The sequence below is a fragment of the Phyllostomus hastatus genome, unplaced genomic scaffold, assembly GCF_019186645.2.
Source record: "Phyllostomus hastatus isolate PE091 unplaced genomic scaffold, TTU_PhHast_1.1 phas_contig_29, whole genome shotgun sequence".
Taxonomy (NCBI): Eukaryota; Metazoa; Chordata; class Mammalia; order Chiroptera; family Phyllostomidae; genus Phyllostomus; species Phyllostomus hastatus.
Genome location: NW_025333835.1, coordinates 21,608,569 through 21,626,474, shown reverse-complemented (window position 1 = coordinate 21,626,474; position 17,906 = coordinate 21,608,569). Strand labels below are relative to the sequence as shown.

At 33.9% G+C, this 17,906-nt stretch overlaps 1 protein-coding gene across 2 annotated transcripts in view; it reads left to right on the top strand.

Moving 5' to 3' along the window:
- KLHL1 (kelch like family member 1) overlaps positions 1 to 17,906 on the top strand; it is a 340,886-nt gene that overhangs the window by 295,191 nt on the left and 27,789 nt on the right. For both annotated transcript variants that reach the window (XM_045839157.1, XM_045839156.1), the window contains one exon: positions 12,253 to 12,415. In XM_045839157.1, coding sequence (XP_045695113.1) covers positions 12,253 to 12,415 — 163 coding nt within the window. The remainder of the gene's footprint in view (positions 1 to 12,252; positions 12,416 to 17,906) is intronic.

Below are 17,906 nucleotides of genomic sequence, written 5' to 3'. Positions count from 1 at the left end.
AATTACACACAGCTACCCTGAGATTAATAACGATAAAGATTTTTGTCATGACCAATGTTATGGCACTAAGAAAATGCTCTTGTTTGTTATTTTACTGATGTGAAATTATGAATTTTTGTCGTGTAATTCTTTAGTCATCCAGAAAAATATATTTCACCTAAATTATTCCCAAAATATCTTTTCATGAAAGTGAATGGATATGTGTGTGTGTGTGTGTGTGTGTGTGTGTGTGTGTGAGAAATATATATGAAATCACAGTACACTAAGAGCTGTAGTTTAAGAAAAGGGAAAGCTAGTGCTAAAAACTCTCCAATGCACTTTAAGTATACATTTTCTCATTTAATTATCACAACATCCCCTTAGGGTAAGTGCCACTATTTTCATTATTTTCCAGATTAGAAAACTGGAGTTCTAAGTGTCGAAGCAGCTGGCTTGCTATTGCTAGGATACTTAAGACTCTTTGCATTCAATTTCATTTTCTCATAGTTACTTTTTATTAATATTCTGCTCAGGCTGCAGCTTAGAAACACCTTTGTGTCACAGAATTACTCCCAGGCAATGCACAAACCCCTATTACTTTTTAATGGAATGATGTGAAAAAAGAGGGGTCAACAAGTAAAACAATCCCAGGAACTTGTGAGCAGTTATTTTCCACTTCTGCAGTTGCTCATTTTATGTTTGTTTTTTATTTGTTTCCATTTAATTAAGTATAGCTGCATAGGTTTGGCAGAAGTGGGATAAGTAAATCTACATGCCTTTAAAATAGCACTCCCCAGTATCAGCTAAGAACCAAAGCAATTTATAGATTCAACACAATGACATATTTCACAAACATAGAACATTTCAAAGATTTATATGGAAACATAAATGACCCCGAATAGCTGCAACAATTTTGAGAAAGAGCAACAAAGTAGGAGGGATCACAATATCTGGTATAAAATTATATCACAAGACCACTATAATCAAAACAGTCTGGTACTAGCATAAGGACAGACACATAGATCAATGGCACAGAATAGAGATCCCAGAAGGAAACCCATATCTCTATAGTCAATGAATATCTGACAAAGGGTACAGAAGCATAAAATGGAATAAAAATAGCATCTTCAACAAATGGTGTTGGGAGATCTGGACAGCTACATGCAAAAATATGAAATTCAACCACCAACTTACATCATATACAAAAATAAACTCAAGATGGATAAAAGACTTAAATATAAGTCACAACACCTTACAAGTACTAGAGGAAAACATAGGCAGGAAAATCTCAAATATCCCATGCAGCAGCAATATTTTCACTGATATGTCTCCTAGAGCAAGGGACATAAAGGAAAGAATAAACATATGGGACTTTGTCAAATTAAAAAGCTTCTGCACAGCTAAAGAAACATCAGCAAAATGAAAAGGGAACCAACTATATGAGAAGATATATTTGTCAATGATACCTCAGGCAAGGTTTGATGTCCAAATACATAAAGAATTTACATGACTCCACTCCAAGAGATAAAAAATTCAATAAAAAAATGGGCAAAGGACCCGAACAGACACTTCTCCAACGAGGACATACAGAAGGCCAAGACACATATGAAAGGATGATCAGCCCCACTGGCCATCAGAGAGATGCCAATTAAAACCACAATGAGATATCACCTCACACCTGTCAGAATGGCCATCATTAATAAATCAGCAAACAAGTGGCGAGGCTGTAGAGAAAAGGGAACCCTAGGACACTGTTGGTGGGAATGCAGACTGGTGCAGCCACTGTGGAAAACAGTATGGAATTTCCTCAAAACACTTAAAATGGAACTGCTTTTTAACACCAGCAGCAATTCTATTGCTGGGGTTATACCCTAAGAATCCTGAAACACCAATTCAAAAGAACCTATACACCCCAATGTAGATACACAATCTACAATAGCCAACTGTTGGAAGCAACCTAAGTGCCCATCAGTAAATGAGTGGATAAAAAATTATGGTACATTTACACAATGGAATACTATGCAGCTGAAAGAAAGAAGGAGCTCCTACCACTCATGGCAGCATGGATGGAACTGGAGAACATCATGCCAAGTGAAGTAAGCCAGGTGGTGAAAGACAAATACCGTGTGATCTCACCTATAAGTGGAACCTAATCAACAAAAGAAACTAGCAAGCAAAAATACAACCAGAGAAACTGCAATAAAGAACAAACTGACTGTAACCAGAGGGGACAGAAGAGAGGGATAATGGTGGAAAGAAGGGGAAGGATCATCAAGAACATTTATAAAGGACCCATGGACAAAGCCTAAGTGGTGTAAGATTAAGGGTGGGAGGTGGAGGTGGATGGGGAGGGGAGAGTGGCAGGAGGAAATGGAGACAATTCCACTTGAAGAAAAATTAAAAAAAAAACCCAACTTTGTAGTCTATGACATTAAAGTGATGGAATTTGGGGATTCTAGTGTTACTGCTATCATTTTATCTTATTTATACTAATCCTTTATACATTTTGCAATGCTAAATGAATACAAATCAGAAAGATGGCTTTGTGAAATTTGCGGTTTGGATAACATGTATCCACCTTTTTATTCAAGTCTCCTTATTGTGATTATTTTGGCAAGAAACAAAGGAATATTACCACGTCATTGTTATTAAACAGAATTCACTCAAAATTATTTTAGACTCTATTATCCTTCCATCTTAGCACTTAAAAAATTCTACTATCTAAAGCAAAGCACCCAGATCCATTTATTGTTAGCCCCTCTTGGCAAAGAAACTATATCTGTTTCTTTCAAGTTTCCTAACTGCTTTTGAGTAGAAACAGCTAACAGTAATCTGTACCAACAAAGGTTAATTGCTGCTGGAATGTAAGTAAGCATTAAATGACAGACAAGGACCGTTAATGGAAGAGTTTATAGAAGATGGTCTGTAACCTGTCCTTACATCTAAAAAAATTTGGAAGGTTTATTAAACTGTCTGCATTCCCCTAAAAGATTAACTATGCAAAGACAAAGGCAAGCGATTTATCAAAAGTAAATTGATGGAGTTGACTCTCATTGCAAGATAATTTTGAAGACTGCATAAAAATTTTTTAGTATTAGATGACATCAAAGTATATGGAGCTTGTTTGTTTTCTCTTAGTTTTGAAAGTTGGGGGGAAAGGCAGAAAACTGTACTTGAACAACAATAAAAATGTTTTAAAAATAAAAAGTAAATAAATAAATGAAATAAAATAAGAAGAAGAATGTTATTAAAGTCACACGACATTAAATAATAGCTTAGAGAGAATGGGTTAGAATGAACACACATGCAACACAGAGCAGCAGTCTGCAAGGCATAGAAGAAAGAGGCATGGAGTCAAACTAAAGCACAGATAGAGCTGATCAGTTGGAAAAGTCTTGATGCAGAGATTTATGCACCAGAGGGAGCCCATTTTGTAAAGTCTGAAAGTGTGCGTGGCTGCAGATCAGCACTGTCTTGATGATCAGATATTACAGAAGGGCGATAAGCCAATCACAGCTTTCCAAAGAACACTCTGAACTCTCCAAAGAACACTCTGAAGATTATATATTTATTTTTCATTTGCTTATGCCACATATGATTGTGATATATATAAACAACAAATTTAGGCTAGGAAATTAATAAAAATTAAATGATAGACTCTCATGTGTTGTTCTGTTGTATAGGGGAAATATTTATTACCTTGGTCTCTTTCTCCCCTTCTATTGTCTCCAATGTCAGTTAACTTTCTGAAACACAAATCTGATTGTCTATTTAACTGTCTAGAAAGAACGAACTCCTTAAAGTGACATTCACAGCTCATCAGCATTTACCTTTTGCTTCATGCCATTTTAAACACTGCTACTTCCCTCTGCTACTACACCCCGAGATTTATCATACTAGGTATCTTACCAAGCTTGATACATGAAGCTGGCTTACAGCCTACTTTGCCCAAGTGACTGCCTTCACCCAGACTGGCCTTCCCTCGGTTTCCTGCCTAGAATTCTTATTCATCCCATCGTAGTGAATCTATTGTCATTTCCTAGTCTCTTAGCTTCTAGGAGAGACTATGTCATATTCATTTTTATTTAACTGCTGGCAAGTGCCTAAAACATTGTGAGCTCACACTAAAACTCTTCTTAAATGAGTGTAAGATACTGTCATCAATCTCAAAAACATACTAATAAAAACTTTTTAAAATTTTAGTTCCTTGTTAAGAACCATACTTGTTCAATTTCTATACACATGTAAAATTCAAGTATATATATGTATATTTTTCTTTTAGTCAATGTACTAGAAGATACTCAGGGAATCTCAGTTCCAAGAAGAAATATTTAATAATTAACAGAAGTATAAAGAAGGGCTTAACTAATGAAGTTATTAATAAATACTTTTTTAAATCATAACACATCAAGGTCAATGTATAACAGAAACAAATTGTGTATAAATGTGGGAAATTTAATCTTTAAAGCAGTCAAATAGAAAGTGTTTTTTTAACCCTGAAGTGTGTCTAATGGCTAGAAATCACTTAAAATATTAGTATTGACCTTATATTTCATAAAATATCTTCTTAAAACTTTTGGACACCTGTTTTAGTTAAGATACCAGAGCAATTCTTTTTATTATCTACTGTTCAGATAGAAAATTTTTAAAAAATAACTGGAATTCTTGACTTTTAAAAACTTTAATAAATCCTAAAAACTTTAAAAATCTTATGATTCAGTATAACTTAAACTATGTTGACTTATAAAGTTGATATTCTAATTTTTCTGATTTCCTTACAGAAATTGTTCCATTAATCTGATAAACAGTCAGATTATTCTATATGAAATACTGGGAAAATGTTTTCCTCAATTTGTAAAATAGAATTGTTTCCTTTTAGTATTCACAAAAATAACAATGTCTTAAAACCTCTACTTTTTTTAATTTGTAGTTTTTACTACAAATAAATTTTAAAATTTATTCTGTAAACATTATTAAATACTGTTAATTTAATATCATACAATACAAATTAAATATAATCGATAATCAATATATTTTCATGGAGAAAATTTTCTTAAAGCTTTGTCTTTCAATTTTCTTTCAAACTATTGCACAATTCTTTTTCCAGATCTTTACAGAAATTCTTTACCATCCTATACTGCATTATAAACCATGAAAAAAGATTAATTTGTTATTCTAGGCTTTTGTTTGATGAATTAATTAACCATTTTACTTTTTCTATATCCCTCCATGGTTCATCTACTCATGCTTCTAGTGCACACCCATATATGGAATGTCCATTAGAAATCACATCTCTATGTTCTTTGTAAGATGTACTGACTAATCAGAAAAAAATCTTACTTTCACAGAGACTAGTTTCTTAGACACAAATCCTAACTTATTTTAATAGAATCTAGAAAAATACAAGTTTTATTTACAAACTGTCAATCAATGGTTGCAATTTTTTTTTTTTTGCAGCTTGGTAAGAGAAAATTTTATCTCTGAAGGCTTGAATGGAGATTTAAATGATTTAATATGTTACAAAAATATTTTTTAGTTTAGGTTACAATGTAAGAAATGTCATGAAAGGTAAGCTACATGAAACATAGATGAAACACCAAGCATTACCTTTGATTGATTTAAATAATTTATAAATATACTAGTGGTAAACAGAATTTTAAAAGTTTGAGGCCAGATCTTGAATAACATATTATATCACATGATAAAGTTTACTCTTCAATATTTTCTTAACAGAGAAAAAGCTTTAAAGCCTTTGAGCGGGATAGTTTATACTACTGGAGCGGAGATAGTTTCTACTACTGGCAGATTAATGTCAGCCTTGCTGAAGAATCCAAAACCAGTGGAAGAAGGAAGATAGGAAGGTAGCAAACTGAGTTACATGGCTGATGAAATATGTGATGTGAAAACCAATAAGACAAATTATAGAGATAACAAAAGGAAAGAAAAGGTTATGAAAGGCATTTTACAAATAAAATTTTCCATTGAAAGTATTAGTGTGTGATAACTCTATTAAACATCTGTGGAATTAACTTTAATAAAGATTTGATGATAGTGATTATGTTAGTGTAGAATGCTATTTCTTGACTGAGTGGAAGATAAATTGTTAAAACAGAGTTTTATTTTGTGAGTGCATAACTTTTTAAAAAATGTGTAAATCATGTAAACGAACATGTTTTTCCTCACCACCCCTTTGATACACAAAGACTATTTTTATGTTAGAGCAAAAAAAAATCTAAGTTTTTCATTGGTTAGGATACTTTTTGCCTTTAGTAAATAATTTCAGGTTAAGCCTGAGAATGAATAACATATTTGTTTTCATTTCCAAAAATGCTTCTTAATGATTTAGTCACTAAGAAATGTAGCAATAATTTATTTAAACTAGATATACCCACACCTATTCTCTTTCTTATTTCTTTTCTAAAACAGAGGTCAAAACTTTACAATAATATTGATTGCCCTTTCCATCAGGGCAATGTACAGCAAATAACCAAAATTTCCTAATCTAACAATTTACAGTAGGTAACAAAATTGGTAAAAGTGTATGGCTTGTTTTTCTAAAAGTTAATATAGACCAACATTAATATATCCTGTTTTTTTTTCAAGCCAGGCCTGTTCAGGTTTACAATCCTTAGAACAGACACAGCTGATTGCCTACCAAATACTCTGTTATATCTTTCCTAAAATAACTTCATTTTGCATGGATGCAATGTGAGCAATCCAAGGAGTATCAGGAAGGCATATGGATTCCCTTAGACAGTCATTAGTCTAGACTAGAGATAGTCCAGGAACTGAACCCCAGAAAGGAAAGTATGGCAGAAATCTGCTGGGATATTTCTGAGAATCCTCCCTGACAAGACAAAACATATCTATCTATACATACTTTTGTCTCCCCTCCCTACCCATTATTCACACTTATTCTTATTCTTTTATTCTTATTCTTATCCTCGTGTGCTAATTCGGTTATATAGTCAAACACACAAGAAACTAAAATAATGTAAAATATATTCTAGATATGTTTAAGGCTTCAAATTTTTATACTTCGTTTAGCTATATTTGTATGTACAGAAAGAAACATAATTTTATGTAGACTTTTTCACTGTATTCGTCTCACAGTTCAGTGTAGTATGTACAGCTAAGAAGAAGAAAAAAATGAGGATCACAGTGGAATCTCTAATCATCAATTACAAAGCATCTCGGAGGACATAATTCTCCAAACACACTGTATTACCCTCCTAGAGCTGCCATAACAAATTACCACAAACTCGGGGGCTTAAAATGTATTATCTCACTCTTCTGGAGGACAGAATGCTAACATCAACTTATCAGCAGGGCTACTTTCTGTCTAGGGCTCAAGGAGAGAATCTTTTCTTGCCTCTTCCTGCACCTGGCGGATCCAGCTGTTCCTGGCCCTGTGGCCCCATCCCTCTAATTTATGCCTTTTTGTTCACATTGCTTCCTCTCTGTGTTTAAAATCTCCCCTGTGTTTTCCTTATAAGCACACATTGAGTTTAGGGCTCACCTGCCTAATTCAAGATGATTTACTCATCTCAAGAGGGCTAATTTCATCACACCTGTAAAAACTATCTATCCAAATAAGGTAACATTCCCATGTTCTAGGAATTAGCACATAGATATACCCTTTTTTCAGGCCACCATTCAAGATACTACACATACTTTTCAAAAAAAAGTAAAAGATTTTAGTGGTACAAATAATGTTTTAAAATTTGATGGCTACAATGATTCCGCAGGTATTTCAAGTCTACAAAAACACCCTGGCTGGCGTAGTTCAGTGGATTGAGTGGGGGCTGCAAACCAAAGCATTGCAGGTTCGATTCCCAGCCAGGGCACATTCCTGGGTTGCAGGCCATGGCCCCCAGCAACCGCACATTGATGTTTCTTTCTCTCTCTTTCTCTCCCTTCCCTCTCTAAAAATAAATAAATAAATCTTAACAAAAATAAAGTCTACAAAAACGGTTCTAATCCCATCCTGTATTTATGTGTGCATACACTGTTAGACCGTTTTTTAACACTAGAAAGTATTAAACATCTGTAACCATAGCTTTTGTTGTCTACCTACTTATGACAGATTTTAAATAAGAACTCAACTTTTTCAGATTTGAAATAGTTAATGTATAGTAATGGAAAAGACCTAACGTACTCCACAAAAAAATTTCATGCCTTTGAATGTTAATTTTTTTTATACCTGATGACTATTTGCAATCTGGTTATATGATCCCTAAGCTAAATTCGTGACTTCATTTCATAGATGAATTCAAGTATAAAAATATGTTCAATTAATGAAACAGTTTGCTACTTATGCATTACTTGTATTGCTTTGAATTTTGTAATATACATTGGGAGCGTAGAATTTTTAAAAGCAAAATTAGAATATTTATAGGATATTGCTAAAGATTCAGTTATAATCTAAAAATTCAGAGAAGTCAAATGCTCCCGCGTTGAATCTATTTGAATGCAGGCAGCTGATCTAAGAGTAAAACCCAGAACAGCGATGGTTCACCTAGAGCAAATGTTTCCTTGTGGGAAAGGGAGGGTAGGAGCACCTGAGAGCAGGACCCCCGCGCAGCTGTCAAGCCCTGAGAGCACCAGCAGTCTTCACTCTCATTGTTCTCCTGTGGTTAGCAGCAGGCCACCTCATCACCTGTGTGGCTGCTCAGACTTTATCTGTTGCACCAGCAGTCCAGACTTGGGCTTCAGTCAAATTGCTGCAACTACCTGCCAAAGACTACGGTGTTTTTTGACTTTTTAAAAATCGTATTGAGTTTTTCCTATTACCATTTATCCCTTTTTTACCCTCTTCCACCTCCACTCATTCCCTCCCCCTTACAACCACTATATTGTTGTTTGTGTCCATGAGGTTTTACAAATCCGTCCTGGTTTTTGGTTGTTTGGTTGTTTGGTTGTTTGTTTGTTTGTTTGTTTGTTTTTGAGGGGGTGCTGTTGGATGGGTGGTGGAGGAATCAAGCCCCCCCAAAAACAACAACAACAACAAAAAAAACACTAAAGCTCTATCCTTTTTTTTATGAGTGAATATGGCCCTCTTAAAAATTAGTGGCTTTCTTACGATAGGATAAGGACAAAACAGAAGGGGTGTCAACTGTCAGTCACTGCTACAAGGACAATGTAAAAATCAAAGGCTAGTGTTTACCCCTTTAAGAATTCCGTAGAAATGGTTTGACTCTAATTATAAAATAATTTTCATTTTGAATCAAACAGTCATCTTACCTGAAATTAGTATGTGCTAATGTGATAGCTAAGCAAGGGACTAAGAAATAATCTCCAACACTTTTGTATGAGTATGCCTATTAGTAAGCAAATTTTGACTCCAATAGGTTTTTCATAAATTATATAAATGTGTTAATTATTTACTTCAATTGGTTTTCATAAATTATAAAAATGTATTATTTATTCTAATAGGTTTTTCATACATTATAAGTTCATTAATTAATTTAAACTATAATCTCTATAACATGCCAAGATATGCATTAAAGCATGAGAAAATATAATTTCTTATGTATTATTTGCATATCCAAAAGATTGCATTGTGCACCCTCAGAGGTAGAGGTCCTCCACTTCAGAGACCACTGGGACTTCTTAAGCTTTAATATGCATATAATTACCAGGGGATTTTTCTTGAAATGTAGATTCTGATTCAGTAGGTTAAGGGTGGGAATGTTCTGTTGGATTACATGAAAAATATTCTGAGCAACTAAAACCCATATAGAAAGTGCTTAACTTTAACTTCAGCTATTTTACTTAATATTTAGGGATGGCTTGCTACTTTCATTGAACTATATTCAAGGAAAATTACATGGAAGAATTCTAAGAGATTTTACTGCACGATTCTCAAGGGAAAAAATATGTGCAAGAGCTACAGTTTAAAATATACAAGCAATTATATGTATCTGAAAAGATTTTGGTAACTGTAAACATCAAAAAGACATTTTACAATTTTTAGAAGAAATCATGCAATTATTAAACTAGAGACACAAAATTATAACTTTAAGATAATTCTATTATTTTCATTGGGTCATTATGTTTTAATGCAGGTTTAGCATTGTTCCTGAATATAGTACAGAAAGATATTTTTATGTTGTTAATCTTGCTTTGCTGCATCTGTTAAGATATTTTTAGTATACATAAGGAAGAAATTGAAGTATCATTCTGATTTTGAAATTATTCTGGCCTAATTATTCACTTCACTTAAAGAGATGTTTTGCAAAGGAATCATCACACCTGCAGGAAATGTGTAAATCATATTATAAGGCATCTAGAGTTCAGAAATCCCATGGTAATCTGTAAAAATATCTCTATCATCTGTAACTATGAAGTATGAATAATATGAATATTTTGAGAAAAAGTTTAATATTTTCCAAATTTGAATTAGTAAAATAAACAATTCTAGGTATAGAGTTCTTGGTCAACTATTAAGTTATAAGTAGAGATGTTTGAGAGAGGAGTTTAAGTTTTGAGAGTGGTGACTTATCTTACAAATACTCTTTCATCCTGCTGGCAGGTCTTAACGCCTCAGCTTTAATGACTAATCCTATGAGAGATCATACTGACTGTTTTATTTATATAATAATTAAAATTTACTGACTTTATTATCTACTGATGATACAGTCATATTTACATGAGTTTTATATTTAATCTTCACATAAATGATATAAGGTAGGCATTCTTTAAGAATGAGGGTACTGAGATATAAGGAATTAAAGGTATTTTTTCCAACATCACACAACTGGTAAAAATGTATTGGAATGTGAGCCCAAATATTCTCAAAAGCTAGAACTGTTAATTCAACACTCCTCTGCCTTTTTCCTGCCTTCAGACCTAATATTCTTGCCCACAATACTTTAGTTAATTAAAAAATAGTAATATATAATATTTTCCATTATTTTATGTGTTTATTATTTGTATTATTCATTAGCATGTAGGCCCTATTTTACTTATAGCAAAATACACAGAAAACTTTTTAATTATTTTAGAGCAAGTAAATAGATATGTGTGTTGAAAGATTAATGGTTTAAATAGATGTTTTCTTGATTTATTATAAGCAATATTTATGAGTTCTTATACTTCAATTGCTATATTTTGCTTCCTATAATAATCATAGGTTTTAATTATAACATATTTTAAATTTCTGTAAAAGCTAGATAATAACATTTGCACTAAACATTGTTAAATTTATCTTCAAAATGATGTTCTTAAGTTATAGTTGAATGACAAGAATTGTCAGTTCCCAATGTTCTGAACAATGTTTGACTTTGAAATACTTCTAAATTTTTAGAAATATTTTAAAGTATTATTGTCAGAAACTTCCTCTCAAAGATATTTTTAATATCCTGATTATCCTGAGTACCATTTACATCAATAATTTTTATATGTTTATAAGGCCCTCTCCTCATCTATGAATTTCCTTTTTATATCCTCTCTGAGACTTGAATATGAAGATAATAATAACAATTATAATAGCTTACAAAACTTGAGTGGCTGTGATGTATCAGATTCTCAGTGCTTTATATACATTAATTCATATAACCTTCACCACAACACCAAGATCATTATAATTACTCTCACTTCAGTGATGAGGAAATTGCTATATAAAAAGATTAAGAAATGTGCCTATGTTAAGTGGTAGAACTAGAGGAAAATCTTAAACATATGTGTAAACCAAAGCCAAAGCATTAATGGTAGATTAGTACATTTTATAACTTTATTTCTTAAACTTTTGCATTAAAATATTAGAAGTCTTGTACATATTTAAACCTTCCCTCTCTAAAAATAAATAAATAAAATCTTTTTTAAAATTTTGGATTTTTTATTAAAAATAAAAATATTACTGGGAGAAATCAAAGGAATTCTTAATAAAATATAGGTATATACCATGTTGTGTTCAAATTGACATTACATTGCTTGAAATAATAAAGTATTTTAAATGGCATATAAATATTCTTCAAAGTAGAAGCACAAAATACATCATCTCTGATTTTCAGAATTTTTTTACATGGACATAAATAAGAACATTTGTTTTAATATATAAAACATCTAGGTCATAATATTTACTTTTACTTCTAATTTTTTCTCACTACAATCAAATGACTTAATTTTAGTAAATAGTTTCTACCTCATTGCAATTTTTTTCTAACAGGTAGAGCCTATTCTGAATAGCATTGTAGTTTTTACTATCAATTTGATTTTTGAAATCTCACTGTAAAATAAATCCATTCAATTTTCATTTCTCCCATGTTTCAGGTGTGACAGTACTTGAAGGCCCAATTTACGCTGTGGGAGGCCACGATGGCTGGAGCTACCTGAACACGGTGGAGAGGTGGGATCCCCAGAGTCAGCAGTGGACATTTGTAGCCAGTATGTCAATAGCCCGAAGCACAGTTGGTGTGGCAGCATTGAATGGCAAGTAAGTAGATGTATCTTTTCATCTGAAAAAAAAATTGTTTTGAATGAATATTTTTGTAAAGTAACTTTTAATAAGCTGACTCAATGAAAATATGTTTAAATATCTTCAGTTTTTTATTTTTTATTTTTCTTGATTTCAGTGTTTCATTAGTTACACTATCACAGTTGTCCCCCTTCACCCGGCCCTTCCCCCATTTCCACAGTCAATCCCCACACCATTGTCCACGTCCATGGTCCTTCATGTATGTTCTTTGACTATACCGTTCACCTTCCTCCAGTCAGTTCCCATTTTCCCCCTCCCCTCTTACAGCTGTCAGTCTTTTCCATATTCTATGCCTCTGGTTCTATTTTGCCCATTAGTTTATTTTGTTCATTAGATTCCTCTTATTAATGAGATCATGTGATATTTGTCTATCACCAACTGACATATTTCACTAAGTGTAATAGTCTCCAGTTCCATCCATACTGTAAAAGGCAGGGATTCCTTCCCTTTTTTTCCTGCTGCATAGTATTCCACTGTTTAAGTGTACCAGTTTTTCGATCCATCTACTGATGGGCACTTAGGTTGCCTGCTGCACTTGGCCTTTGTAAATAGTGCTGCTATGAACATAGGACTACATAAATTCTTTTGAATTAGTGTTTCAGGATTCTTAGGGTTCATTCCCAGTAGTGGAATCACTGGGTCAAAAGACAGTTCTATCTTTAATTTTTTGAGGGAACTCCATACTGTTTTCCACAGTGGCTACATCAGTTTGCATTCCCACCATGTACTATGGTTCCCTTTTCTCCACATCCTTTCTACCACTTGTTGTTTGTTGATTTATTAATGACAGCCATTTTGGCAGGTGTGAGGTGATATCTCATTGTGGTTTTAATTTGCATCTCTTTGATGGCTAGTGATGCTGAAAAGCTTTTCCTATGTCTCTGGTCCTTCTGTATTTACTCTTGGAGAAATGTCTATTCAGGTCCTTTGCCTATTTTTTAATTGGATTGTATGTTTCTGGTATTAGGTCATATGAGCTTTGTATATCTTTTGGAGATTAAATGTCTGTCCAATATATCATTGGAAAACAGGTTCTCTCATACAGTTGCTTCCCTTTTTATTTTGGTGTTGGTGTCTTTAACCATGCAGAAGCTTTTTAATTTGATTTGTTTATTTTTTTCTTTATTTCCCTTGCCTTAGGAGATATATCAGCAAAATTGTTGAGATATCTATTTGAGATATCTGAAATTTTACTGTTTATGTGTTCTGCTAGAATTTTATGGTATCACAACTTATATTTAAGTCTTTTATCTATTTTGAATGTATTCTGGTGTATGATGTAAGCAGATTCAGTAAAATATTTTTGTTTTCTATTTTAAAGATTTTATTTATTTATTACTAGAGAGAAGGGAAGGGAGGGTGGGAAGAGAGGGACAGAAACAGCAGTGTGTGGTTGTATCTCACATCAGCGTGCCTTTTGTGCCCCCCAGCTGGGAACCTGGCCTGCAACCCAGGCATGTGCCCTGACTGGGGATGGAACCAGCAACCCTTTGGTTCACAGACTGACACTCAATCCACTGAGCCACACCAGCCAGGGCCATTTTCTTAATTTTTTGAAAGTACAATTTACTTCTTTTTCCCAGAAAGCACAAATTGCAAAGTATACATTTTCTTTTCTTGAATAGTACAATATCCTTATGCTGAAGAAAGACTATTACCTGTACTTTACTGTTTCATTTTGTTTTTTTATATACTCTTCATGATCTGTCCTGTCACAGAGCATTTAAGTCTCTTAATTTATCTCAAAGTCAGTATGCTTAATTGTCCTCAAAATCTTACTCTCAAATATTTTGTTAGGAGTTTATTTACTGTTGATATCATTATTTCAAAAATCTATTATTTGAGGAAAGAACAGTAGAGCAGAATCATAGAGAACCAAAGCAAATTGTTACCTGTCAGTTTCATTTTTGTGTTTGGTAAAGCTACATTTCTGCAGCATAATTTTAACTGTCAAACTTTCTACTATCTTTGATATCAAATAACTTCTGTAGACATTTCTTTTCACTGTAGTTAAGAAAAATTGATAATCCTACTCTCATTGCTACCTTGGAAAACCATTCTGTACAAGTGAAAAGGAGTTCAAATTATATACATCTTATTGATCACATAGTAATGGGATGCTATATAAAAAATACTTAGAGATTTTCTTCCAATATCTTCCTAGTTGTACTGAGATCTGTCTGAAGAGGAATTGAAACTTACTACCAACTTCCCATCTTGTGTCATGTGCAAGGTTTCCAAAAGACATTTCTTAGAATTGCTTTTGTGTGAATTAGGTGTGCCCCACTTATAACTCCCCTCTGAATGTGTATTTCTCAAGTTTTGTTATACCTCTTAAAAGCAATCATGAAAATATGTTTTAATTTATGATAATATTGTCATTTTACTTGATAGAGAATATACATATTATTAATAACATTTTACTATCAATATTTATCTTTTTTCTTAAAAGGAATATTTTTCCTTAACAGTTACAGTATTTTTTGAAAACCACTTAATTTGGAAATTAATAATAAAATTTTGCATTCTTCTACATCAAATGAAAGTTTAAAAACTTTCCTGTAGGCATATCTATTTATGGATAGTAAAACTTATAATAACAGAATGAACATTTCTCTTGGATGTTAATGTTTTTAATTCAAAAACAAAAAGGCATGTACTTTAGCCTTTTTATTTTTTCTAATATTTATTTAAAAGTAACTCTCCTCTTTCATTGGTCATATTTTTTTCCCACTTACATTAATGCTTAATGGGTTCATTTCTTGCATTCTTTAGAAAATGAATATCTCATTGGCACACCATATTTTTTCAACAGGCATGAGAAATATCCTTAACCCTTTAGCTCTCTTGCTTATTTGCAACATTATTCTGTAAGAACACCCACACAGAGAGACCATATTAAAGCTATTAATCTTGTTCTAGATTTTTAAAAATTATTGTGCATTACTGCTTACTGAAATGTCTTAATACATCTGTGTTTTGTTATAGAGCTTTTCTAAACACAATTAAAAATAAATAGGATAAAAATCTAATAAATGAAATACTTAATGACCAATTTCTTATAAATCTCACATATTACTATAACTATATTTTCAATCCAATTTCTTCTAATGCCCCTTTTATATTGCTTATACATGACATTTATTATTCAGGTTGTTTTTTCTGTTCCTCATATTTTTTTTGGATAGCTAGAATATTAAATATCATAAGAAATCCTGTTTTACTCTAATATCACTGTTCATACCAAATATCAAAATGTGATAGTGCTTATTATTTATTACCACTTTATTATTCATAGTTTTGGCCTTCTTCTTTTTCTTAAATAAGTCCCTTTAACATTTCATGTAATGGTTTGGTGATGATGAACTCCTTTAGATTTTCCTTGCCTGTGAAGCTCTTTACTGCCCTTCAATTCTAAATGACAGCTTTGCTGGGTAGATCTACCTTAGCTGTAGGTCTCTGCTTTTCATGACTCTGAATATTTCTTGCCAGTCTCTTCAAATCTGCAAAGTTTCTTTTCAGAAATCTTCTGACAGCCTGATGGGAACTGCTCTGTAGGTAACTATCTGCTTTTCTCTTTCTACTCCTAGGATTCTCTCCTTACTTTTAACCTTTGGCATTTAAATTATAATGAGTCTTAGTGTGGTCCTCTTTGCCTCCATATTGTTTGTGACTCTGTGCTACCTGAACTTGCATGTATATTTCCTTCACCAAATCAGAGAAGTATTCTCTCATTATTTTTTCAAATACATTTCCAGTTTCTTGGTCTTTCTCTTCTTGTTCTGGCACCCTTATGATGTGAATGTTTGTATGCTCATAGTCCTTACACTACCCTCAGTTTTTCAGATTTTTTCTTCTTGTTGTTCTGATTGGCTGTTTTTTGTTTCCTTTTTAAGATTATTTATTTATTTATTTATTTATTTATTTATTTATTTTTAGAGAGGGAAGGGAGGGAGAAAGAGAGAGAGAGAGAAACATCAATGTGCGGTTACTGGGGGCCATAGCCTGCAACCCAGGCATGTGCCCTGACTGGGAATCAAACCTGTGATGCTTTGGTTCGCAACCCGTGCTCAGTCCACTGAGCTATGCCAGCCAGGGCTGTTTTTTGTTTCCTTATGTTCCAAATCATTGATTTGATTCTCGCCTTCATCCACTCTATTGTTGATTCTCTGTAAATTGTTCATTTCCATGAGTATATCCTTCATTTCTGCCTGGCTCTTTCTTAAGCTGTTGAGCTACTCACTGAGTTTCTTGAGCATCCTTATATCTAGTGTTTTGAATTATGCATCTGATAGATTGCTCATCTCCATTTTGTTTAGTGCTTTTCCTGCAGTTTTGATCTTTTCTTCCACTTAGGCCATGTTTCTTTGTCTCCTCATTTTGACACCACTCCCTATGTTTGTTTCTGTGTGTAAGGTAGAACCATTATGACTCCCTTTCTTGGTAGCGTGGCCTGAAGGGCCCAGTGGCACAGTCTCCCCTATCACTGATATTGGGTACTCTATGTGTGGCCTCCATGTGGGCTGAGTAGACCCTCCTCTCGTAGTTGAGCCTTGGTTACTTTTAGCAGATCAATGAGAGGGATTCATCCAGGCCAGTCAGCTTCAGGGACTGGCTGTGACCAGGGACAGGTGGTGGTGCTCCAATGTGGTTTGTAGTTGTCTACTGGGTGTGTAGGCTCTGGGTGGTGCGGGTAAAGGTCAGCCACCACCTCTGTTCTGGGTGGGGCCATGCAGCATGAGCTATGAAGAAATCTGAAGATATCTGATACTTGTGCTGAGCTTGGAGTGGGATCCCAGAAGGAGCAAAACTATAATCCAAAGCTGAGTGTTGTTAGTGCTGGGTCTGAGGCTGCTTAGCCAGAGGTAGGAGGGCTGGGGGATGGTCTGTTAATTTAGGTGGGGCAGAGCCTCTGGTAAATACCAAGGCAGGGCAAACAGTATAAGACAGGTTGATGAGTCTCAGATATGTCTTGTGCCTGCATGTTTTATGGTTCTGTGGTGAGGGCGGGCTCAGGAAAAGCACAATGGCCTCTATCTGCCTTTTTGTCTAGCAAAGAGCTGTCCCCCAGCTCTCACTCTGATGCCAGACACTTCAGTTCTTTCCTGTATGCCACTGGTGCCCTTCAACTGCTACCCTGGTGGTGCTGGAGCTCAGAAGGAGTGGGTCTGAGTAAATCCAGCTTGGGCACTTTAAGAGGAACCATCAGAGAGTACAGTAGGTTGTTTTGTTGTTGTTGTTGTTGTTGTTGTTGTTGTTGTTGTTGTTGTTGTTGTTTTTACCAGCTCAAATCCTGCTTGTTTTTATAGACAGAAGTTGTGGAAGCTTATCTTCCTGGCACTGGAACCTTGGGTTTGAGGGCCTGGTATGGGGCTGAGACCCCTCACTCCTGAGATATTCTCGCCAAATTTTTATCCACAACACATGGGTGTGGAGACCCACCTGTTCT